We start from the raw sequence: 22,207 nt of genomic DNA on the forward strand, positions 1-22,207 counted from the left end.
TATTGATTATTTTTTATAAGAAAATGTTAAAAATTTAATATAATTCATATAAACAATGAAATGATGTTTTTTTTTCTCATGAGATGGTGTTTTTTAAAATATAAATAATGACAAATAACAACTTATTTCATAAAATGATCATTAATTTATAATTTATGAAGCAGAGTATCGGTACACCTCAATTTGTGAGGTGCACCGTAGAAGCTCCCTTATTACATATTTATATTATATCACGAGTTGACATTTGACACCTGCGTTGTGTGGCAATACATGCATCTAAATCCGATTGGTAATGTTTTTATTGTTGCCATCCCTTATCTCCTAAATTCAATCTGATGTCCCTTTTCATTTTCATAAGCCCTCAATCCAAATCTTCATCTCCCCAATGTAACTCATGTGGTGGTGGTGTGTTCAAGTCCTCATGGCGTCGTCACTGCTTGTAACCCCTTATTGAGCGGTTAACGTAGCCATCGAAGGGTCCGTCGATGCAGACTACTTTGATATGGTCACATTGGAGCTTCAACTTTTGTATGGGTTTTCCAATTGCTAAATCGAAAATATTTACAAACTTAAAAGGACTTATATGTGACCAAAATAACTTAAAGGATCAATCCGTTACAAACCTCAAACTTAAAGGACCCCTGATGTAATTTACCCTAATTTTTTTGTCAAATAGCCTTGTGGCTAACCAACTTGGGTTGGTCTAATGTATTGACTTGAAACCTAAGAGCGTGCTCCTCCTCAACTTTGATTCTCTCAGGTGTCAATTTAGGTGAGCTAATTTAAATCTTAAAAAAAAAGGGAGATTAGTCGCTTTAGTCACTGAATAGGAAATGAGTCGTCACTTTAGTCTCTGAATGCAGATAAATTGCAAAGTAGTCCCTGAATATAGATTATGTTAGTCACTTTTGTCCTTAAAATTGACCAACAGAGTCTACATTCAGAGACTGTTTTACAATTTCTCTGCATTCAGGGACTAAAGTGACTACTTCTTTTCTATTCAGAAAAACCTAAAGTGATTAATTTCCCTAAAAAACAAAAAGTACCATAATGGTTGTATTTCACATTTTAAAGTGAATGTGTGGTAAACAAACGATACTTTTTTGTTGTTTAGTAATTATAATTTACTTTTTAAAATAAATAAATGAAATGTTCGAATTTAAATCTCAGACATTTACATATAACAATGGATCGTCCCTCCCGATCTAGTTAAACGGACCTAAATCACTAGTACTATTATACACCGAAAGAGTATCCAACTGTGTACTTTTTGACAGTAAAAAAAACATCAATCAGATTTGGTTTTGTTGTTAGCAGCCGTCATGTGCGGAATCTTAGCAGTGTTGGGTGTGGTCGACAATTCTCAGGCCAAACGCGCTCGCATCATCGAATTGTCTCGTAGGTTGCGACATAGAGGTCCTGATTGGAGTGGTTTGCATTGTCATCAAGATTGTTACCTCGCTCATCAACGTCTTGCTATTGTGGACCCTACTTCCGGAGATCAACCTCTTTACAACTATGACAAGACCGTTATTGTCACCGTACGTATCTTATCTTCTTTTTTATTATTACATTGTTTATAATTTGTGTTGTTCGTGTGTCTGACATCACATCTTCCATCAGAGTGTTACAGAGTCTTTTTTTAATGTAAAGTACACTTGCATGCAGAATTTTAATTTTGTCACATTTTCGGTTGAAACTATGGCATTAGGTTAATGGGGAGATATACAACCACAAGAAATTGAGGCAGAAACTGAAATCTCATCAATTTCGAACTGGTAGTGACTGTGAAGTCATTGCTCATCTTGTAAGTGTTTTCAGGAGAAATTTGATTTTTTTTATTATTTTTTTCTGATGACTAATTATGATGTGATTAGTATGAAGAATATGGTGAAGAGTTTGTTGATATGCTGGATGGGATGTTCTCATTTGTGCTTCTTGATACTCGAGATAAAAGTTTCATTGCTGCTCGTGATGCTATTGGCATTACCCCTCTTTACTTGGGTTGGGGCCATGATGGTATGTGGCTTCTTCTTATTGTAACATTTTTACGTTTTAACCTCAACCTCGTTGGTTTCTAAGCCACTCAAATTGAACCGTGTATTGTTAAGTCAATTCCAGAGATGCATGAGTTTAGACATGTAGTGTGCTAAATTGCTAAACTGAAGTGAATTTTATTCGTATAGATTGTCTGTGTAATTTTTTTAAACTGTTAACCAATCGTGATTGTTAGATGATTAAAAACACCGGACATTCATAACTAATTTTGTAGTCATACATATAATTGGTAGTGATTTGTTGACGGTTGAAAACTTTTTACACTGAAATTGAAATAAATCATTAATGTATGAGTTCCTATATAAAATTTGAAGCTTCAAATCTATGTATTTTTGTTGTATGTTTTGTGGTATTAGTAAACTTGATGTTTTGTGGTATTACCCTTATTTGCATAGCACGTGGATTTTTATAACTCAAGTGAACGTACTAAAGATCGAAAGTACAATACTAATTTCTTACTAAATTATGAATGATATTCGGCTACATATCTGTATAAACTAAGGAAGACTTTGTTATATCTGTTGATGCTTCTAATGTTGAGGAACATGTCCTAGTTTTTCCAAGGAAATGTAATGAAGCGTCTCTTTATCTCTCTCCCCCTCTAGCATACACAGGCATTAATCTTTTACATTCTGCAGTTGGATAATTTTAGGATAGAAAATAAAGAGTTGTCTATTCATTTGAGTATGTATTCATGGTATGAATGTTGTTCTTGAATTAGATATATTATTTATAGAAGGAAGGGCTGATTATTTTGCAGGATCAATATGGTTTGCGTCTGAAATGAAAGCTCTGATTGACGATTGTGAGCAATTCATATCTTTTCCTCCAGGGCATATATATTCCAGCAAACAGGGTAAAAATAATGCAACTTGTTATTTTTTCTGATTATGGTTACTCTTGTAAACTCAATTCCATTTGTTCTTCTCCTTCTACTGTCTAAATTTTACTCCAATATATGATACACACTTACATATCCTGTTAAACTTTGTTGTATTTGCAGGAGGATTAAGAAGGTGGTATAATCCACCATGGTTCACAGAGAAAATTCCATCAACACGCTATGATCCAACGGTTTTGCGTGAGGCCTTTGAGAGGGTTAGCTATTCATGTCTCATCGATTAAGTTCTTTCACCGTTTTAAGTTTAGAAAGTCCAGTTCTGCTCGGTGTTATTAAGTAGTGGCTATAGCACAACAAACATAGTTGAAATTGAACAAATCACTATTGTTTCGCAATACACTATCTGTCTATTTAGTACAAAATGTTGTCAAAGAGCAGCTAAAGCGAGCTATACCACTGTTTTGTAGCGGACTTTGAACAAACTGCTATTTTCCGCGTTCCATGATTGACAACACTGGTTCTACTGCATTTTCTTAAAGAAATGCAAATGTCTGTTTCAGCTCTCACTCTCACTGGAATTTTAAAGCATCCTCGCATTTTTTTTTTTGTCTATAATATCATTTTCACCAAGAAAACAAAACCCACTAAATTTGCCATGATTGGAGTTTGGAGCTGATTACTATGTTCTAGTTGGTGAAGAAAAAATAATATTATTTTTGTTCTTTACACATCTCGTGACTTCCTTTGATGTACTTGATACTAAGTCATAACCCTAAGAGCATCCTTATTAACTTTTTCTTGTTTTTACCATGATATCATGCAGGCTGTAGTTAAGAGAATGATGACTGATGTACCCTTTGGAGTTCTTTTGTCCGGAGGACTGGACTCATCACTTGTTGCTGCAGTGGCCAATCGATATTTGGCTGATACCGATGCTGCCCGTCAGTGGGGATCACAGTTACATACTTTCTGCATTGGTATACAGGTCGGGACTCTTTCCTCATGGTGAAAATGAGTTGTATTATGCTTCTTCAGTCCATACGTAATAGTAGTTATATGCTTCATGACACGACTTAATTTTCCACCATTCAGGGCTCTCCGGATTTGAAAGCCGCAAAAGAGGTAGCAAATTATCTTGGCACTTGCCACCACGAACTTCATTTCACAGTTCAGGTGACTATTTCTCCCTTTATGTCACCATTTTACCTTGTGCAGACGAGATTTTTATTGCTAACTCGGAGGGATTCTAATATTCCATTTTGGCTATATATCAGGAAGGTATAGATGCACTGGAGGAAGTCATTTACCATATTGAAACATATGATGTAACAACTGTCAGAGCAAGTACTCCAATGTTTCTTATGTCCAGAAAAATCAAATCACTGGGAGTGAAAATGGTTCTGTCTGGAGAAGGTTCAGATGAAATATTTGGAGGTTACCTGTATTTCCATAAGGCGCCTAACAAGGAAGAGCTTCATCAAGAAACATGCCGAAAAGTAATAGACCATGATTCTTGTGCTTATCCCAATATTTTTATCTAATTATTACGTGCATCTTTATCTCTTCGTTCATGTGTACTTTTACCCGTTTATTCAAGTTTTTGGTGTTTTTGATGATTTGACAGATTAAAGCACTTCATCTTTATGACTGCCTGAGAGCCAATAAATCAACTTCGGCTTGGGGTATAGAGGCACGTGTACCGTTCTTGGATAAAGAATTTATCAACACTGCCATGGATATCGATCCGGAGTGGAAAATGGTACTGTACCTTTACTTCTTTCTTGGTGTTCATCTTGTCATGCAGCATAAGAGCTATAGTCTGTCTTATGATTTGGCTGCCTGGGTTGATTGAAAATTGAGATTATGTTAACTTGCAGTTAAATAAATTTAAATGTCATTTCAACTTTATGCTTTTGTTTAAATGTTCCAGTTTTCTTATAAAATAAATTTGTGTACGGACAGTTCTAAGTTTCTAACAGATCTCGATGAATTGAATTTACTAGTTTTTGAAGTTAATCTTACTAACTTCATTTTTTTATCACCTCATGAAATTAACGACAAATTGCACAGATAAAGCCTGATATTGAAAGGATAGAGAAATGGGTATTGCGCAATGCATTTGATGATGATGAGAATCCATATTTGCCAAAGGTCTGTATCAATCAACTTCTGCATTATGTTAATTCGTATGTCTTGAAGGATTTCTGAAATAATGTTATTCTTTTATTTTTCAGCACATATTGTACAGGCAGAAGGAACAGTTCAGTGATGGTGTCGGATACAGTTGGATTGATGGTTTGAAGGATCATGCTAACGAACAAGTACTCTAACCTGTGACATTGAACTGAATAACTAATTTTTATAGAATTCCATTGACACGATATCCTTGTTTATGTCCTTATATAAATGGCCAGGTCACAGATGCAATGCTGAAGCATGCCAACTTTGTTTACCCTGAAAATACCCCTACCACAAAAGAGGGATACCACTACAGGACAATTTTTGAGAAGTTATTTCCAAAGGTGAATTTTATAGTGTTTTCATCTTAAAAAAAAATATATACCTTTTCATCATAACCTTGACCAATTTTAAATTTGAACACGAACTTGTTTACGAATTTCAATCATGCCAAACCACTTGACTATGCTTGAACCATTTCATTTCAACAGGGTGCTGCCAGGTCAACAGTTCCAGGAGGCCCTAGCGTGGCATGCAGTACTGCAAAAGCTGTGGAATGGGATGCAGCATGGTCCAAAAATCTTGACCCTTCTGGTCGTGCCGCGCTTGGCGTTCATGCAGCTGCATACAAGGATGCAGTAGATATCAAAATAGAAGAGCCCAACAATGGATCCCTCTAAAGGCCATGATGGATTGTTTTAAAATGTATATATCTGACTTGGGGATTTTAATTCAAGTAGATGAAAATGAAACTACTGAAGAGAGTTGGGGTTGTTTCATTTTTCACAAACCAAGTACAACCATGCTTTACGGTTTTAGAACTTCACAACAGGCCAATAAAATTTATGGTTGACTTTTATCAGATATGCTAATAGGTGGCTTTTAATAGCAGTACCTAAATTTGCTCATCATAGCCTAATGCCCTTTTTGCCATTGTAGATTAATAGTTAAAAATTTCAATGGTATTTATAGTGTTAGCCGGTTAAACAATGTAATACCCAACTGTTCTGATTTCAGAACACCATCACCTGGTTAGTACAGGCACGGCGAAGCAACGTATCTTCACTGTTCTTTCCTACTACTTAATTTCGATAGACACCCTAAGCAGTTTCTGATTCATCTCCTCCACTACCATTTTTGCTGCTGCCTTCCCAATGGAGCTCCCCTTCAACCATGCTAAAATCACCGCACTAAGACGGATATGGATCCTCTCCCATCTCTCTATTTCTCTCAATCTTTCCTCTCTTTTATCCTCCACCTCTATTTTCTCTCTCCCTTCCTCTGTGTTATGCAGGAGAGAACCAAAGTGTACTAAAACACATCCAATGTCTAAATAACAAGAGGTTTCTATAGACTCGACGGATATGCTCAGTACAAAATTTCAATAGACTCGGCCAATCCACACTGTTCTTTCTGGTCTTACAGGATAGCAAACTGAAAGAAACATATGGGACAATGTTATTTCTGGTTTTTCTATCATTAGCTTTTGGAATTGCAAAAATAAGGAAACCTGCCACTTTTATTCCAAATAAAATTTTCATTTTTTAATGTGTACACAAGACTATATACACATGATATGTAAATATTTACAGAAATGTTTTTTTTTTTTTTTTGTGTGTAACTAGACACATATATGTTTGTTAGTTAAAAAACAACAATTGGATATATGAAAATTTCTCCATTATCATTGCATTGTTCACAGGAAAGTGACCGTTCCATGATATGGTGACTGCAGGCCATTAGAGATGTTCACCATCGACTGATCCCTGGCGCCTCAGTTCTGCTCAACGCAAGCACTTCATCATAACTTGAAGTGTGTACAAAGCCCCATAACTGCATGGATCAAAGACCAATTAACTTTTCTTTTATAAATGTCTTAAATTAGCAACTAGCTTGTAGCAGGAACAAACAGATAAGACAAAGGTTGGAGAGGCATGTGTGTGAGGCGAGGGAAAGAAGGAAGCTTATTGTGTACCTCTACTTCCTTCACTTCAAAGTCCTGAGAATTTGCAAGGCAGGGATTCCCGAAAGTTTCTGATACCGAACTTGAGCCATTCAATCTTTAAAATAACAAAAAATCAGGTTGATAATTTTTTAAGGAAATACGAAAGGGATCACAATGAAAGTAGAAATTCCTTACAGATCACCGTCCAAATAAAGCGCAAAATGACCTCCCCCACCAATTGCTATGTAGTCAGTGTTGCAAAGTGTGAAATAACGGTTTACCCCTGAAATTGTGTGGTTAGCAAGCATTTGGAAATCTAAACCAAGTCAGATATGGACTGTTTTAGTATCACATATTTTTGCACATCAAAACTTAAGTCCTATGCTGATGCTGAATCTCACAAAACTACTCTATTGAATCTCAAAATCCACTTTTTAAAGGGAGGGGACATTATAATATACAGTATGAGTTTATGAACTTCTAGAAGACTGAAAAGCATATATAGGGCAACTGTTAAACATGCCAGAAAGATGATAGTAACAGTTCATATATTTCAGAAGAATTGAAAGTCATCATGGTTTTAAAATTAGATCTCATCAACAACTATATATAGCAGAAAAAACTCTGATGATCCTAGAGAAAAGTAAAATGAAGTATTCCTCAACTGGAATTGGTCGCATGGTCAACTCAAAAGATTACATTCTGTTAACTAGCTGTCATGAGTGAACCAAGGAACTAAAGGAAACTTTAAATTCTCTTCTCATTCCATATAGTTAGAAAATCAAATATGAACAATTCATCTCTGAATTTGATTGCTTGCAAAAACACAGTATGACCAAACTCAGACAGAGTGAATACCTGTTGGATGATATATGATAGGACGACCAGAGATATTTGAGAAAACATATGTACTGTTAGTTCCCTGTACAAAATCTACTGTCAACAAGATAATATAACAGGTAGCATTGTTGCAGATTTACAGGAAAATCCAGGAAACACTATCACAGACATAGTCTATATGATAATAGGATTATCAGATAAATGAGTTGTTGGCATGACCTGGTATTTTCTCTTGCTGGATGGTTTGAGAGGTGTTTCAACCAAGCTGCCAAATACTGCTCCTTTTTTATCTCCAACAACCTATAGAAAGGATTCACCAACATTGAAAACTAATACATGATTCAAAAATGAAGAATTTGGCTTTACAACTTAAAAACCAGAATGATGCATATATCTATGATAATCCATAAAAGAATAGAAAAAAAAGCCAATCCATATTGAAGCATTGGAATTATCAAGAAATGGACAGCATAATTAAGTTGTACCAGCAAACTCAATCCAGGCCATAACATGCTTCTCCGGTAAAGAGTTGAAAGTGATATACCATTCCTCCAAGTGCTGCAAAAAATGTACCGAGTTGATTAATAAAAAGATATAATCATATCAGTTAAATAACTAATTAATCATCAATAGCAATGTACCATCATCCTCAGATCAGGTACCTGTATAGCAACAGCCATTTTCTTCCATGCATTAGAGGCGGAAGAGAAGCATAGAGAACATTCCTTATGCTCTTTGAAACAAGAACCGAAGGTTCAGAAATTCCTGGCATATCATCCAAAGCCACAGACGACGATTTTTCTTTCACAGGCACTGATTCTTTCCTCTTATCTTGAAGTTTCATTTCAACAACATTATTACTATTATCCTTCCGACCCTGATGGTGAAATCGACCAATCCTCACAACTCGCCGAATAGCTCCACCAACTGATTGCTTACTTCTAGAAAACAAACTTTTCCTCCCACCATTTTCCTTAATGGATGAATCAGGTAAAGAACTATTACTACTACTACTATTATCATTATCAAGTCCACCTTTATCATCATTTTTTCCATTTGAGTTAGCATTCTCTTTAGAGTCTGAAGAAGACCATAAAGAATAGAGAAATGCAGTGAATGATGAAGTATCAGGCCCATCAACTACATCATGATTATTACCCTCTTCATCACTTTTTTTTAATTCACCAACATCTTCCTGCTAAAAGAAAACAAAAAAGAATCTTTAATTAAATTTGAAACAGAATGGCATAAGAAAAAAACATCAAAAAGTTAATGAAAAACATAAAAAAACAACCTAAGACTTGATCTTAAAAAAGACATGAACCTCGTACAGTAAAGTCAATACTAGGAGCTAAGGATTAAAATTAGTTATTTTTTGTCGCTATTATCTACGCACAACTAGATAGACTAATCTCTCGGGTCTTGTGGGATTGTGATATAAATAAATAAAAGATAGTAAGAAAGAGAACTCACTGAAGAAGGTGGAGGGTGTTTGTGAGAATCAGGAGGATCAGAGATGGGGTTGAGAAGGACAGAGACAAAGTTGGTGGCTTTGTTACGCAGAGATTGTTTCTTTTTCATGTTTAAGCAAAGTTGAAAGACAAGGTACTATGTAATGTTGTTTTGTTCTTTGTTGGTGAAACGGTGCAGACAAGATAGGTTGACTTGGTTTGGTTCCTCAACTCAACATAGGATTGTCTTGTGCAGAAATACACCATAGCTAAAGTTGAAGAATGAGCTATGGTAAATTATTTGTTTATTAAAATACAGTGGGTAAATTAATCACAACAGGACTTCATGGCCCAATGGATAAGGCGCTGGTCTACGGAACCAGAGATTCTGGGTTCGATCCCCAGTGAAGTCGTTTTTTTGTTTATATTTTTTGGTCTCCTTTTTTATTATATCCATCGTTGATATTTCTATGATACACGAAGAGGAAAATGAGAAACAACTTTTTTTAAAGCTATTATCCTCTTACTTATTAAAAATGTGAAAATATATTAATTTTCTCCGTTGTCAAAGTTTTGAAAATATAAATACAAAAATGTGATATTTGGTGGGTCTAATTACTCGGAAGAACGCCTGATTTCACATTTATGTTGTTTGGTTTTTTTGACATGTTATCTTTTTCGTATCAACAGCCAACTGCTATGCTTCTTTGGAGTTTAGGGAAGAGTCGAAACACAACTATGGGAGGGTTCGAACACATCTTGTACATTCACAGTCTCTTGCGCAAAAGACCTTGCAAGAGTGGAGCTGTATGCAAAAGCTAAATCTCAGGTTCATAGTACGCTCAACCTCTCCTCTTGGGTGAAGCCATCAATGGGCATAATAAAATGCAATGTTGATGCAGGATCCTTTCGTAACAATTCTGTTTTAGGGTATGAAACGTGCTTTCGAAATCATTTGGGTAAGTTGTTGACAGGTAAATTTGACTTCTTACTTGTCTCAGTCACAATTCTAGAAGCAGAGTCCATCTCTTTGCTTGAATCTATGAAGACGATAACATTGAATGGAATGCAAGTAGTTTTGTTTGAAACTGGCAAAAAAAATCTAGCAGATGTTATAAATTCCTTTATTACTCCTCAAAATGAATTTGGAGATCTTGTCAAACTATGTAGGAAATTATTGAATACTCATTCTAATTTTGTAGTGTCGTATACTCAGAGTCATGCTAATAAAAGTTGGTCATAGTATTGCTAGAGCATCTTTATCACATCATAACCCCTATATATTTCATCATATACCATCTACTTTGTACTATTTGATTATGAATGAAATTCATTATCTTGCTTTTGCTCAACAAAAAATTGTTGAAGACACACTTTAAAACTCTTCAAAACTATATGGAGATGGAAAATAGATATGCTCCTAACAAAATTAAAAGAGTCAAGATCCTCTTCATTTTCTACTCTCTCCATTTTCTCCGTTACCTAAGTTTTGAAAATATAAATATACAACTCTTCAAAACTATAGTAATGGAGAGGGAAAATAGAAAGAAAAAAAATGAAGAGGAGGACCCTAACTCCGATTAAAAAGAGTAGGGGAAAGAAATTCTAATAAAAAGGATGACATGACAAATATTTTAAGGGAAATGTTAACGAGTGCTTTCAGGGTACTCTTTAAACACTTTAATTAGTAAGTTCTTTATGAAAAGTTGTTTATTGAGTGTATTGAAAATTGTATAGTTGATTTTTTAAAAGAATAATTGCTAAATTTGGTATGCTTAAATAGTGCCCCAGGAACTTGTTAACAAAACCCATATTTTAATTATGTATGTTTGATTCAAAAGACAGAGGGGAGAAAAGATTAATGGTTTTAATTAGATAGGAGTGTTCACCGGAAAGGTTGATTTTGGTCAAATCCATTATCTAACCCAGTCTAATTTCATTCATGAGTTAGATAAACAACTTGTATTTATTACGTCCAACTCAACAGGGTGTTGACCAAGTTGGTTTCAGTCGAGTCATTGGGTTCATGAGAAATTTTTTTATTAAAAAGATCCCAAAAAATGAAATAACATTATTTTTTTATGAAAATTTTAACTCTTCAACTTAACTATACAATTAAAAACACTTTCTTAAAATAAATAAATTAAAATTACACTTGAATTAAATTAATTTTTTTTTAAATTGATATATAAAAGGCTTAAATTATACTAAACAAGTCTCATTATGTTTTTCTCCAAAAAAAAGTGTCATTATGTTTAATATAGACCAATATAGTCGTCCTCATGAGCTTAACTTAGTTGGTATAAACAATGCATAAAATATGCAAGGTTCGGGATTTGAACCCCGACCGCCACAAAAAAAAAAAGACCAATATAGTCAAAAAAAAGTTTGAAGACCTGTTATTTCTTCAAGTCCCTATCTCTGAGTTTTTAGTGCATTGTAACTCAATTTATCAAAATAACGTAAATTTTATATAAATTCATAAATAACAAAAATAAAGTTATACTAAATCAATTTTATTTTTTTTTACAAAATATAAAACTAAATCATTTAGAAAAGAATAAGATGAAGAAACTTTTACGTAATATACTTCAAAAAAGAAATAAAGGCGTTGATATTTTGATTGTGATATGAACATTTTGAAATATTAATCGTATATAGATTAATTAAAACATCAAGATATCATGGCCCAATGGATAAGGCGCTGGTCTACGGAACCAGAGATTCTGGGTTCGACCCCCAGTGAAGTCGAATTGAATTTTTATTTTTTGCAAAAATAATGTAGTTTGGGTATAATCACAAGGCTTAGAAGGAAAATTGTTCCACTCCCCAGTCCGGTTCACATAGCAGGATTAAGCTTCTAAATAAACACAAAAATATCATCCAGTTGAGATTTCATGTTAATACCATCTTCTAACTGTTAAGTAAGACACGTTCATACTTGTTCCAAAAAAGTAAGACACGTTCATAGTTGAAATTTGAAATCTAGATGCTGATAATCGGACACACTTACCCTTCTACTGTAAAAGCATGGAAGTTCACACGGAATTATAACAATCCTACATCAAAAGGGGTAAGCTTTAAATATCATAATTTAGAGCAAGGCGATGCTGCTGTCTCCACCCGGGGGTTTGCGTGCACCTTTAACAGGGTCTTTGATTTCTGGCTTTCCGTCAGCAAATATGTCACTGCCAGTTATTTCTCTCAGCTTTGCCCTGCTCAGAGATTTTTCAGCTGATCCTGCTGGAACATCTCCATGGAAAATATTATTGCCTGAAAGCTCTGCAAACTTCTGGTCATGTATCTTCTTTGATGTCTTCTCAACAGGTGCGTCGCCAAATAAGATATTACTTTGCCCACCAGCAGGCTACAATTACAAGAAAAGGAAGGTCAACCTGGAGTCGTAAGTCATAGGATATGGGGCAAAATGAAATGATGAGCAAAACTATTTTATTACAAAGTGGACGTGTTTTTAAGGTTAAAATGAAATGTTGAGCTAAATAGGCAGCAGGTACTTTATAGGAGTAAAGAGCGCGCGAACTAAGTTACAAACACATAAAAGAAACAAATGGGACTGAGAACTTGATTGGATTGAAAGTGAGATTGACGAAATCACAATTGGCTACCAAGAACTTGGCAAAAGCTGCATTTTGGATTTTCAACAAAATCACAGTGTCACCGTGATTTTACCAAACTCACTGTCAATCCAAACATAAACGCACACATCTTATTTAAAATCGTTTCAAAAAGATGGCAGGTTCTATGACAAAAACAGACTTTAAATTTTACACAAATTTAAAAAGAACAATACCATCACAGAAATTTCAAAGATAATGTAACAAACTGATGGACCTTCTGGATGCAATGCATGTGTAGTTTGGCTTCAATTTAATTTGACAGGCACATGTTCAGAGAAGGAAATAAAATGCAAAATAAATGTGTAAGATGTCCACATGATTGGTCCTCATGTGCTGCAACAATATTGTGATTAGTACAACTCTGAGTTGTATCTTAAATAAACTTTTACCCCCCCACCCCCACCCCCAAAAAAAAAAATATAGAATTGATCTACATTTGAATTTTGCATTCCAAGAAAGCATAAGGTAAATTGGTGGATGGTCAGGGGTCAAAATTCATCACCACTAAGATTCAGGTAGATGTTAATGGACAACAAATAGCACAGAAGTCTAGTTCAATTCATATTGATAACCATGTCATAAGAAAATATTATACTGGAACTAACTATTCTTTCATCATTCATTCAATGTATAACGATAGACAATGATTCAATATTTTCATGCCTAGAAGATACTTACATTAGAAACTTTCACCGATGTCCTCAAATTTCTAGGAAGAGGTTCTCCCATGTCCTTGCTTTCCTTTGATTCCAAAGTTCGTGCAGCTGCCATGGAACGCGGTACAATTTCAGGAGGAGGGCCAAATATATCATTTCCAGTGAGCTCCTTGGTCTTGGCATTTGATATTTGCTTCTGAGTCTTTGCGTCTAAGTCAGTTTGCAAAGTCCCGCTAAGTTCGCGCTGCTTTGCTACCTCAGGTATAGAGGTTGGCTTCTTAGGACTAACACTTTCTTCAGTGCTGAATGATATCTGACTAACTCCATTTATTGCTTGCTGAGATGCAATGCAATTACAAGAAAAACAAAAGAAAACAAGAACATTGTTATCAGAAAACCGAGTTCAATTTGATGTTTGAAAAATACCTATAAGGTCTCAAACTGGACTCAAGATTAAGGAAATTATCCAAATATAAACCTGATATATGCGTATGCTAGTTTTTGAATTAACAGAACCGGCTTCTGATGCAGAATCTTCACCATTGTCCGAAAATATACCATGTCCACTCATCTCTTTCATTTTATACCCTGAGCATGGCTTGCTGAAAGTAGCAAAAAGAACTTAAGAAATTAACATCTCCTAGCTTAGATTCACAATTTTCATGACAGGGCAGTTTGTTTCAGATTTTTTTTTTCTAAAAAAAATCTCTTTTGTCATTTTTAAGTGTTTGTTTAGGATTTTTAGAAAAATCATTTTATCAAAAAAATATATTTTGACTCTAAAATGAAAAGCTATTAGGATTAGCTTTTTTGAAAATCTAATTTTTTCAAATACAGGAGGTAACACATGAACTAGTTAAAAATCATTTAAAAAAAAAAAAAAAAACTTTTTTGTGCGGTAAGCAAACACAAATAGCTTCAGAATTTTTTAACACAATCTATATTTTTAAAGCTAAAACAAACGCACCTAAAATAATCGAATTCGAATTGATTAAAGTCAGAAATCACACACATTCATGTAGTCAACATGTCTATGATCGTTGGATTGAGATCAAACGGTCCAAATTAAAATGTAGATTTTGATTTTTTTTAAAAAACTAAAGGCTTAATTACACTTTTGGTCCTCGTGTTTTGGCCTACTCACGAAACTGGTCCTGCCATTTTAAAACAGAACAAAATGGTCCTTCAATTATCATTTTTGTTGCATTTTTCGTTCTACCTCCTATTTTCAAACTCCAGAAACGCAGAGAAATGACAGTTTTAGGCGGTTTTAGACCTACCCTATGCTCAACCATGAAATCAACAAGGAATAAAACATGTGGGCACAAAGAATCTATTATATTCAGCACACTAACCAAAAAAACACTAATTTGAAACATATCTTAGAAATTAGGGTTTTTTTGGTTAGTGTGTTGAATAAAGTGGATTCTTTGTAGCCACATGTTTTATTCCTTGTTTATTTCATGGTTGAGCATAGGGGGTAGGTCTAAAACTGTCATTTCTCTGCGTTTTTGGAGAATAAAATGGGGGGTAGGACGAAAAATGCAACGAAAATGATAATTGAAGGACCATTTTGTTCTGTTTTAAAAGGGCAGGACCAGTTTCGTGAGTAGGCCAAAACACGAGGACCAAAAGTGTAATTAAGCCAAAACTAAACTACAGAGCTTAAAATCTAATTCTAGAACCACTAATCTTGATTCAACTAAACCACATAAGATTGCAGATTGCATGCAATTCAAATTGAAAATAAACCGAAGTTCCTGAAAACACTTTCTTTAATTAATGTTCAACGTGCTTAATCATACAGAAAAATAGATAAATAACAAAAAAAAAGTGCTCCATTACCATTTGAAGGTCACGCAGCAAATATTACATTAATGAAGCCAAACGAGTAAAGTAACGAGTTTAGCGGAATAAACAAATTAAGAAACAGATCTATGCGGTGTAAAAGATACATTAATTAAATCAGATCGAAGAACAATAAAAAAAAAGTAGAAGATCTGATCTGAAAAGGAATGATGAAATGAAAGTACCTTTTGGAGAGAGATTGAGCTTCTTCTTCAGTGAGTTGGTCGCTATTGAGAACCTTGCTGATTCTATCAGAAGGCTGACGAGAGCGGGTGGCGGAGGAATCAATAACAACGGGAGGAGGAGGAACTTCCGACCAAGTGAGGAGATCGGAAGTGTTAGTGTGTGTTTTTCTCACCGGAGTGCTTCCCATTGTTGGATGGATGTTAATGTTTATGTTTTCGAGATACACTCACTATATCTGTCTGTACTAGTTACTCGTCAATTTTTGAATTGAAAATGTTTAAATCAGATCAGATGGTAGTAAGTGGTAACTCTCTTTCATCTAATCTTCACAAAAGTCTTCCTTGTAAATTTCTAATGCATTCCATGATTACCACGTGTCCTTTTCAACGTGCTATCTCACTCCCAATTTCTAAACTTATTAAATAAATTAGAAAAAAAAATAATATGGTTTTTAATTTTTTGTCTTAAATTTAAATAAATAATGAGTTATATAAGTTTTTAGATCCAAAAATAAAGAGTTAAAAGGGATACAAGCATGTCACTTTTTTATGAGAATCAATACAAAATTTGATGTATTTATTTATAAGGATAAAAATTTTATTTAACTTATAAATAAAATTCAACGTAGAATTGTTTCAAATATAAATTAAACTCAACTTCGTTCAAATGATTCATCATTAAATGAGTTCAACCACTTGATTGTTACTAAATAAAGTTGTAATTTAAATTATTCTAAATGATTCGTTATTAACTCTAATAGAGAATATCAAACCTTCTTCATTTCCTCTTTTGGAGTTTTGCTTCTCGAATTCGATCTTCATATACAAAGTTTCAAATGATTTGGCAACAACCTTATCAAAAAGAGAACTACATCCAGGACAAAGCGTTACCCCATCCGCCCATATTAACACAGTTGACTCTGTTAATGTATAATTTTGATTTTAAATATCTTTAATAATATATTAAAAAATTATGAAAATTTGATATTTTGAAAATATTAATCGAGACAAATCCAACATCTTATATGCTATAATTGTCTTTGTGCATTAGTAGAAAAATATGGTCTAAGTATGTTATGTGAATATTTCGAGAAACTTTCAATACTATACTGATCAATCTTTTATTCAAACAACAAGTTTCGAGCATCTTGACTTATGCTTGATCCTCTATGGAAAAAAAAATCCTTAGCTCGGTGATGACATGCTTTCATTCAAACAACAAGTTTCGAGCATCTTAACTTACGCTTGATCCTTTGAAAAAAAACAAGCCTTAGCTTAGTCTATAATATATGGTTCAAATTTTGCATGTAACATCACTCAAATGTTATCTTCATGTTGGTGCATCGTGGAAGCGAGAAATTGATATTAGAGAATTATCTAGCCTTAAAAAGACACGAAATTAAACAATTACGGTTGATCATTACACATCCTTGCTTACCAAGCGTAGCCAAATACACATTTTTTATTTTTATCTTCTTTTTATTTTAATTTTTTACACTCAAGAAATATTAGATAAATAACTTTTATTACCGATTAAAAAAGAAATATTAAATAAAACACATTGCAATAATATAAAAAATGGTTTTGCATTAGAAACTTTGTAGATAAACTTTAAATAAAAATATAAAAGTTTCAATAAAACGTGTTATTAGTTTTAAAAAAGACAGATTATTTAGTATGAGTTTCAATAAAAAAATCTTCTCCTTATGGGCTTGTTGTTTTTGTCCCACATCGACTGTTTAGTAAACGTGAAAGGGAAAAACTTATATATACAGAGGATAAGACAACAAAGTTCTTTACTTCACTACGAGTGTGTCCGGCTAAAATATCATTCGGTATTGTGATCCTTTCCTCACTCCCTCAGCCTCCATCCACCACAATGTCAGGACGGCTGCGGCTTTTAATTCGTAAAGACAGAATCAGTGATCTTCCGGACGCACTTCTTCATCAAATCCTCTCTTTTCTTCCTACCAAAGACGCTGCGGCCACAACCATCCTCTCAAAGAGGTGGAAGCCACTCTTCCTCTCGCAGCTCATACTCCGATTCGATGACCACACCTTTCCAGACTATTTCGCCTTTCGTGAATTCTTCTACTCCTTAATGAGCATGCGAGATAAGAATTTACCCATCCTCTCTTCCACCTTAATTGTAGCCACTACTTCTTCTACGACTACGACTTTTACAATTTGGTATATGCTGCAATTATAGGAGGAGTTGAAAACCTAAGCATCAATCTCTGCAAGTATAACTCCGATATCATACTGCCTGCTTTGGTTCTAACTACCAAAACCTTGACAGTCCTCAAATTGAAGAGTGTAACATTGAACGAAGTTCCTTTCGTTAATCTTCCCTTGCTAAAAGTCCTTCACTTAGAATCTGTCGGTTTCCCACATTATGAGTACATCATGAAACTTCTATCCGGCTGTCCCATTCTAGAGGAGTTGGAAGCAAAGGATTTAATCATTACAACACGAGGAGTTGAAAACCTAAGCATCGATCTCTGCCATAAATCCAAAACCACATTGCCTTCTTTAGTTCTAACTAACAAAACCTTGACCGTCCTCAAATTGAAGAGGGTAACATTGAATGAAGAAGTTCCTTTCGTCGATCTTCCCTCGCTAAAAGTGCTTCACTTAAAATCTGTCAGTTACACATATTCTGACTATATCTTGAAACTTCTATCTGTTTGTCCCATTCTAGAGGAGTTGGAAGCAAAGGATGTAATCCTTACGGCACTTTGTAAGGTTATTCGTACAGCTAGAGAGGTTCTAAACCTATCCAATTTGGTCAGAGCTAACATTTCCAAAGGTTCCATCGAGTTTGATTGGCTTTATAACGTGAGCCATCTCCGCATACGAGAGACCTCCCCCTGTTATTTACATGGCATGTTTCACAATTTAACCCATCTGGAGCTTATATTAGACTTCTGCGAACTCGCCTCGTTCAAGTGGAACTGGCTGATGGAACAATTTCAATATTTCCCCAAACTTCAAACTCTTATCATTCATGATGATGATGATATAGTAAACAGTAGTGATGATGACGAAGATTGGGAGGATCCAACTATTGTTCCAGAATGCCTCTTATCTCATCTCAGAACATGCTCGCTTATAAATTATAGCCGCATTAACTGTGAGTTTCAATTTGCTAAATATATAATGCAGAATTCAAGAGTATTAAGGACCATGACAATTCAGAGTGCCAAATCCTTAGAGTGCAATACAAAGCACCAAATGTTCATGGAATTATCTTTGTGCCCAAAGGTTTCAGCCACATGCCAACTTTTATTCATTTGAATCACAATGGGTAGAGCATGCGTGCAATAGCAGCATCCTTAAGCTTGTCACCAATATATTTGAGACTCTACTTTATTAATTCATTCTCGTATATCTTTTACCAAAATTGTGTTTTGGTCCTATATCTTTTTAAAAAGATTCATGTTTGTTCTATTATGCAAATGTTAGAGAAAGTTGAAAACTTAACCCAGGTGGCTTCTAGCCTGTCAAACATGTTGCAGCAATTTAATCTCCTTCAAAGACATCGTAACAAATTGTTTTCCTTCAAAGGCATCACATCAAATTCTCCTTCAAACGCTTACGTTCTTTGTGTTTCTACATTCTTTCCTAGTATTCCTAAAAAGCGACGTCGTGTTTCCCTCTTCTATGTCATATGAGTTTATGTTAACATCGTGAATGCCACATATTAAACTTCCATTAACTTATGTTATGATTTCTGATTAAATGACTAAAACATGAATCTTTTTGAAAAAATAAATCATCAAAACATGTTAAAAAATAAGATAAATGGCCCAGACATATTTTTTTTGTAAAAGATAAAGAACCAACGGTATATTTAAGCAAAAAAATATAAAGTTCCACATGGGTGAATTTCATTGACCGAAGTCTCTTCCACCAAAAACAAACCGACGTCTTAATTTTAAGTTTATTTTTAACATATTGATTATGAAATGATTTGTCATTTTTCTTTTGATGGATTTTAGTGTAGTGGAATGGGGGGTGGTGGTGGTTTGTTGTATGTGATCTATTATATTATGTAGTGTGGAAAAAGTAAATAGGAAATGCTTTCCATGAAGTTGATCTTATCTTTGAACACTAACATAGTATATTGTATAAAATTGATCCAGTATCTCAGTTGTGCCTTTTGTGAATATATTAATACCAACTTATTCTTGAATCATGCACATCAGATTATGTTGAAGATTATATATTATTAAAGAAAATACTAGTATGTTATGAGTAAAACTGTTGGAGTTTAAGGTAGAAGGTTCTGGAAATTCCAATCTTTATTTTCTTGCTTAAACACATGATAACCATGAATAAAATACTCTATGGTGACTTCCTTTATTATTAACTTCATTAAGTTATGATCTCTGAGTTTGTAGTGTGTAAATGAATATAAAGAGTGAGAAATTCTATTAGAATTAGAGAAACCCTAAACCATATATACAATTCCAACATAAAAAATTTAAAGTTAACAAGCTTCTAAAGTCATTTAGTTTAGAGCAGGAACGAAGAAAGGAAACTCAAATTATATAGAATCAATCAATTGTATATTATAATGGTAAGTTATAATTAGTTGGTGTTAGTACATATATGCATTGCACGGTCTTGCATTAAAATCAAAAAGCCTCCAAAGCTGCGCCAAGCACGAATATATCACAATCTTCAGCGCTGCACCAAGCGTGATGATCATGGCCATTCTTGCATCCACACTCATTCCAATTATTCAACCTTCTCTTATTCTTCTTTTCCATCTCAGCAACCGAAGTCACTCTTATTTTAATTTCCACTTCCACTTCTGGTGTTGGGAACATAGCCTCTTTGCAATCACTTCCACTCACTAAATATATCTTCAACCATTTTTTTAACTCCATGTTTTGTGATTCAAGAATCACTTTCCATGGAATCTCACCTTTTCCAATAAGTTGTGACCCCCATATCTTCCTTTGCCTTAGCTCCAACACTAGGTTTTGTTGGTTAAGATTTTCCAAGAATTCTTGGGGGCAAGAACAATCTAGATTAAAAGACTCGTCCCAAAAAGGTACGGATTTGGTTGAAATTTTTTTGCTATTGAGTTGAATACTTTTGTTGTTTCCTGTTGGAAGATACAGCCTTGCAAACATATTTTTTGCCGACTTGATGAATTCAATGTTTCGTGCTTGAATTATTCTCAGTTCACAACTGAAGTTTGCATATGCAGGTGTTTTCGATGGATCCATTGAAAATGGAGAGTAAGAATCTATCTTGTTATGTTTGTAGCTCAAAATAGAGAGATGAAATTGAGATTAAAGAATATTTTTAATGTGTTGGTTTGAGTTTGAGTTGTTGTATGTGATGCATTATATAGTGTGGAAAAGGTAAATTGGAAATGCTTTCCAGGAAGCTGCTCTTATCCTTGAGCACTAACATAGTGTATAGTATAAAATTGATCCAATATCTCAGTTGTGCCTTTTGTGAATATATTAATACCATCTTAATCTTAAACCATGCACGTGAGATTGTGTTGAAGATTATATCTTATTAAAGAAAACCTTTAGAATCTCGAAAGGCTGGATTTTCCAATTTGGCTCTTGTTAGTCTGATATGGTATTGGTTTATGAATCCACAGTATCTTAATGCAATCCATAACTGGGACCCCAAAAGTAACATTAGAATAAGCAAGGTTTTTGTACTGACTAAAGTTCTTGAATGCTGGCCTCAATTGGCAGCCATCAATAAAACTAGAACCCTCAGTTGGCATTCTTATCTAATTAAACTCACTAGTTGTGATAATGTACATTAATTATTATTAGAAAACATTGCAAAATTTTCCTACCACTCATCAAGCTTACAGTAATATAGTCTGTGTCTCTGCTACATGTTGTTCCATTGTAAAATATCATTTTTAAATTACTCTTTTTGTTCGTTTTCTAAAGCAATATTGCGACCTTCTAAGTTTAGTCCTTACTTAATTTTAATAGCTTTTTTAATCCCTACAAAAAAAAAAAATTTACTTATAATTTTAGTCCCTGCTAAAATAAATTTTGCTTAATTATCCTTAAACTCTTAAATTTTTTAACAATTCTTTTTATACAAGTTTAGAACACTATGAAAGGTTCATTTACTAAAATCTATAATTTTTTAACATGAAATAAATTAAATATGAATTTTTTAAAACGACAAAAGTTTAAGATATAACTAACAAAAATATGGACGTAGAAATCAAATTTTTGCGATATTTTTTTCGGAGGACCTTTTAATAACGTTCTTAACACGTCTGTAAAAAATTGTTGAAAAACTTAAGAGTTTAAGCATAAATTAAACAAATTTGGATTCAGTAAGGACTAATATTGAGTGCAGAAATTTTTTGTAAGGATTAAAAAAGCTATTAAAATTAAATAAGGATTAAACTTACAAGGTCACAATTTTGTTGGGACCGAAAACATAATTAACCCTAAAAACTAATTGCCTTAAATTTTGATAAAAAGAAGAAAAAAAAAAGGCAAGGGGGAGATAGGGAAGAGGAGATTAAGGATAGCCACTCCGCTCCATAGACAGTGAACACAT

At 34.0% G+C, this 22,207-nt stretch overlaps 5 protein-coding genes and 2 non-coding genes across 8 annotated transcripts; 4 read left to right on the forward strand and 3 right to left on the reverse strand.

The window, feature by feature from the left end:
• The first annotated feature begins 1,193 nt into the window (after positions 1-1,193).
• Positions 1,194-6,021, forward strand: LOC11422697 (asparagine synthetase [glutamine-hydrolyzing] 2). Its single transcript, XM_003601905.4, has 13 exons — positions 1,194-1,541; positions 1,712-1,807; positions 1,878-2,019; positions 2,819-2,914; positions 3,062-3,156; positions 3,723-3,884; positions 3,992-4,072; positions 4,174-4,395; positions 4,524-4,658; positions 4,970-5,050; positions 5,134-5,220; positions 5,314-5,421; positions 5,569-6,021. The coding sequence occupies exons 1-13, from the start codon at positions 1,323-1,325 to the stop codon at positions 5,755-5,757; spliced, it is 1,713 nt and encodes a 570-aa protein (XP_003601953.1). The 5' UTR covers positions 1,194-1,322; the 3' UTR covers positions 5,758-6,021.
• Positions 6,022-6,656: 635 nt separating this feature from the next.
• On the reverse strand, positions 6,657-9,599 carry LOC11414792 (oxidation resistance protein 1). Of its 2 annotated transcripts, none has more exons than XM_013605807.3 (8): positions 9,336-9,599; positions 8,525-9,057; positions 8,348-8,420; positions 8,082-8,162; positions 7,881-7,944; positions 7,218-7,305; positions 7,053-7,137; positions 6,657-6,910 (listed from the first exon to the last, which is right to left on the reverse strand). In XM_013605807.3, the coding sequence occupies exons 1-8, from the start codon at positions 9,441-9,443 to the stop codon at positions 6,827-6,829; spliced, it is 1,116 nt and encodes a 371-aa protein (XP_013461261.1). In that variant the 5' UTR covers positions 9,444-9,599; the 3' UTR covers positions 6,657-6,826. The 2 variants fall into 2 exon arrangements, with proteins under 2 accessions (XP_013461261.1, XP_003601954.2); XM_003601906.4 differs by having other exon boundaries at positions 8,525-9,060; positions 9,336-9,598.
• Positions 9,600-9,653: 54 nt separating this feature from the next.
• Positions 9,654-9,726, forward strand: TRNAR-ACG (transfer RNA arginine (anticodon ACG)). Its single transcript has one exon. It is a non-coding gene; the product is annotated as a tRNA-Arg (tRNA).
• A 2,265-nt stretch (positions 9,727-11,991) lies between these two features.
• TRNAR-ACG (transfer RNA arginine (anticodon ACG)) lies at positions 11,992-12,064 on the forward strand. The gene has a single exon. It is a non-coding gene; the product is annotated as a tRNA-Arg (tRNA).
• Positions 12,065-12,171: 107 nt separating this feature from the next.
• On the reverse strand, positions 12,172-15,950 carry LOC11428124 (uncharacterized). Its single transcript, XM_003601908.4, has 4 exons — positions 15,641-15,950; positions 14,086-14,209; positions 13,630-13,944; positions 12,172-12,680 (listed from the first exon to the last, which is right to left on the reverse strand). The coding sequence occupies exons 1-4, from the start codon at positions 15,826-15,828 to the stop codon at positions 12,408-12,410; spliced, it is 900 nt and encodes a 299-aa protein (XP_003601956.1). The 5' UTR covers positions 15,829-15,950; the 3' UTR covers positions 12,172-12,407.
• Positions 15,951-17,519: 1,569 nt separating this feature from the next.
• LOC11414794 (F-box/FBD/LRR-repeat protein At5g56420) lies at positions 17,520-18,937 on the forward strand. The gene is made up of 2 exons (XM_024778992.2): positions 17,520-17,721; positions 17,850-18,937. The coding sequence occupies exons 1-2, from the start codon at positions 17,520-17,522 to the stop codon at positions 18,935-18,937; spliced, it is 1,290 nt and encodes a 429-aa protein (XP_024634760.1).
• Positions 18,938-20,172: 1,235 nt separating this feature from the next.
• LOC11422698 (uncharacterized) lies at positions 20,173-21,081 on the reverse strand. Its single transcript, XM_003601910.4, has one exon. The coding sequence runs from the start codon at positions 20,878-20,880 to the stop codon at positions 20,281-20,283; it is 600 nt and encodes a 199-aa protein (XP_003601958.1). The 5' UTR covers positions 20,881-21,081; the 3' UTR covers positions 20,173-20,280.
• Between the last annotated feature and the right edge of the window lie 1,126 nt (positions 21,082-22,207).

This window comes from Medicago truncatula, chromosome 3, assembly GCF_003473485.1.
Source record: "Medicago truncatula cultivar Jemalong A17 chromosome 3, MtrunA17r5.0-ANR, whole genome shotgun sequence".
Lineage (NCBI taxonomy): Eukaryota > Viridiplantae > Streptophyta > Magnoliopsida > Fabales > Fabaceae > Medicago > Medicago truncatula.

What these genes read in the sequence shown, in the direction of transcription:
- LOC11422697 (XM_003601905.4), top strand. Translation starts at nt 1,323, where the DNA reads ATGTGCGGAATCTTAGCAGTGTTGGGTGTGGTCGACAATTCTCAGGCC. An exon ending in AACTTCATTTCACAGTTCAG is followed by an intron (nt 4,073 to 4,173) that starts GTGACTATTTCT and finishes GCTATATATCAG; the next exon opens with GAAGGTATAGATGCACTGGA. An exon ending in AGGATCATGCTAACGAACAA is followed by an intron (nt 5,221 to 5,313) that starts GTACTCTAACCT and finishes ATAAATGGCCAG; the next exon opens with GTCACAGATGCAATGCTGAA.
- LOC11414792 (XM_003601906.4), bottom strand. Translation starts at nt 9,443, where the DNA reads ATGAAAAAGAAACAATCTCTGCGTAACAAAGCCACCAACTTTGTCTCT. An exon ending in AAATGGCTGTTGCTATACAG is followed by an intron (nt 8,421 to 8,524) that starts GTACCTGATCTG and finishes CATTTTTTGCAG; the next exon opens with CACTTGGAGGAATGGTATAT. An exon ending in GGCCTGGATTGAGTTTGCTG is followed by an intron (nt 8,163 to 8,347) that starts GTACAACTTAAT and finishes TCCTTTCTATAG; the next exon opens with GTTGTTGGAGATAAAAAAGG.
- LOC11428124 (XM_003601908.4), bottom strand. Translation starts at nt 15,828, where the DNA reads ATGGGAAGCACTCCGGTGAGAAAAACACACACTAACACTTCCGATCTC. An exon ending in GCTCAATCTCTCTCCAAAAG is followed by an intron (nt 14,210 to 15,640) that starts GTACTTTCATTT and finishes TGCTACTTTCAG; the next exon opens with CAAGCCATGCTCAGGGTATA. An exon ending in CTAGCATACGCATATATCAG is followed by an intron (nt 13,945 to 14,085) that starts GTTTATATTTGG and finishes ATTGCATCTCAG; the next exon opens with CAAGCAATAAATGGAGTTAG.
- LOC11414794 (XM_024778992.2), top strand. Translation starts at nt 17,520, where the DNA reads ATGTCAGGACGGCTGCGGCTTTTAATTCGTAAAGACAGAATCAGTGAT. An exon ending in TCCAGACTATTTCGCCTTTC is followed by an intron (nt 17,722 to 17,849) that starts GTGAATTCTTCT and finishes CTGCAATTATAG; the next exon opens with GAGGAGTTGAAAACCTAAGC.
- LOC11422698 (XM_003601910.4), bottom strand. Translation starts at nt 20,880, where the DNA reads ATGGATCCATCGAAAACACCTGCATATGCAAACTTCAGTTGTGAACTG.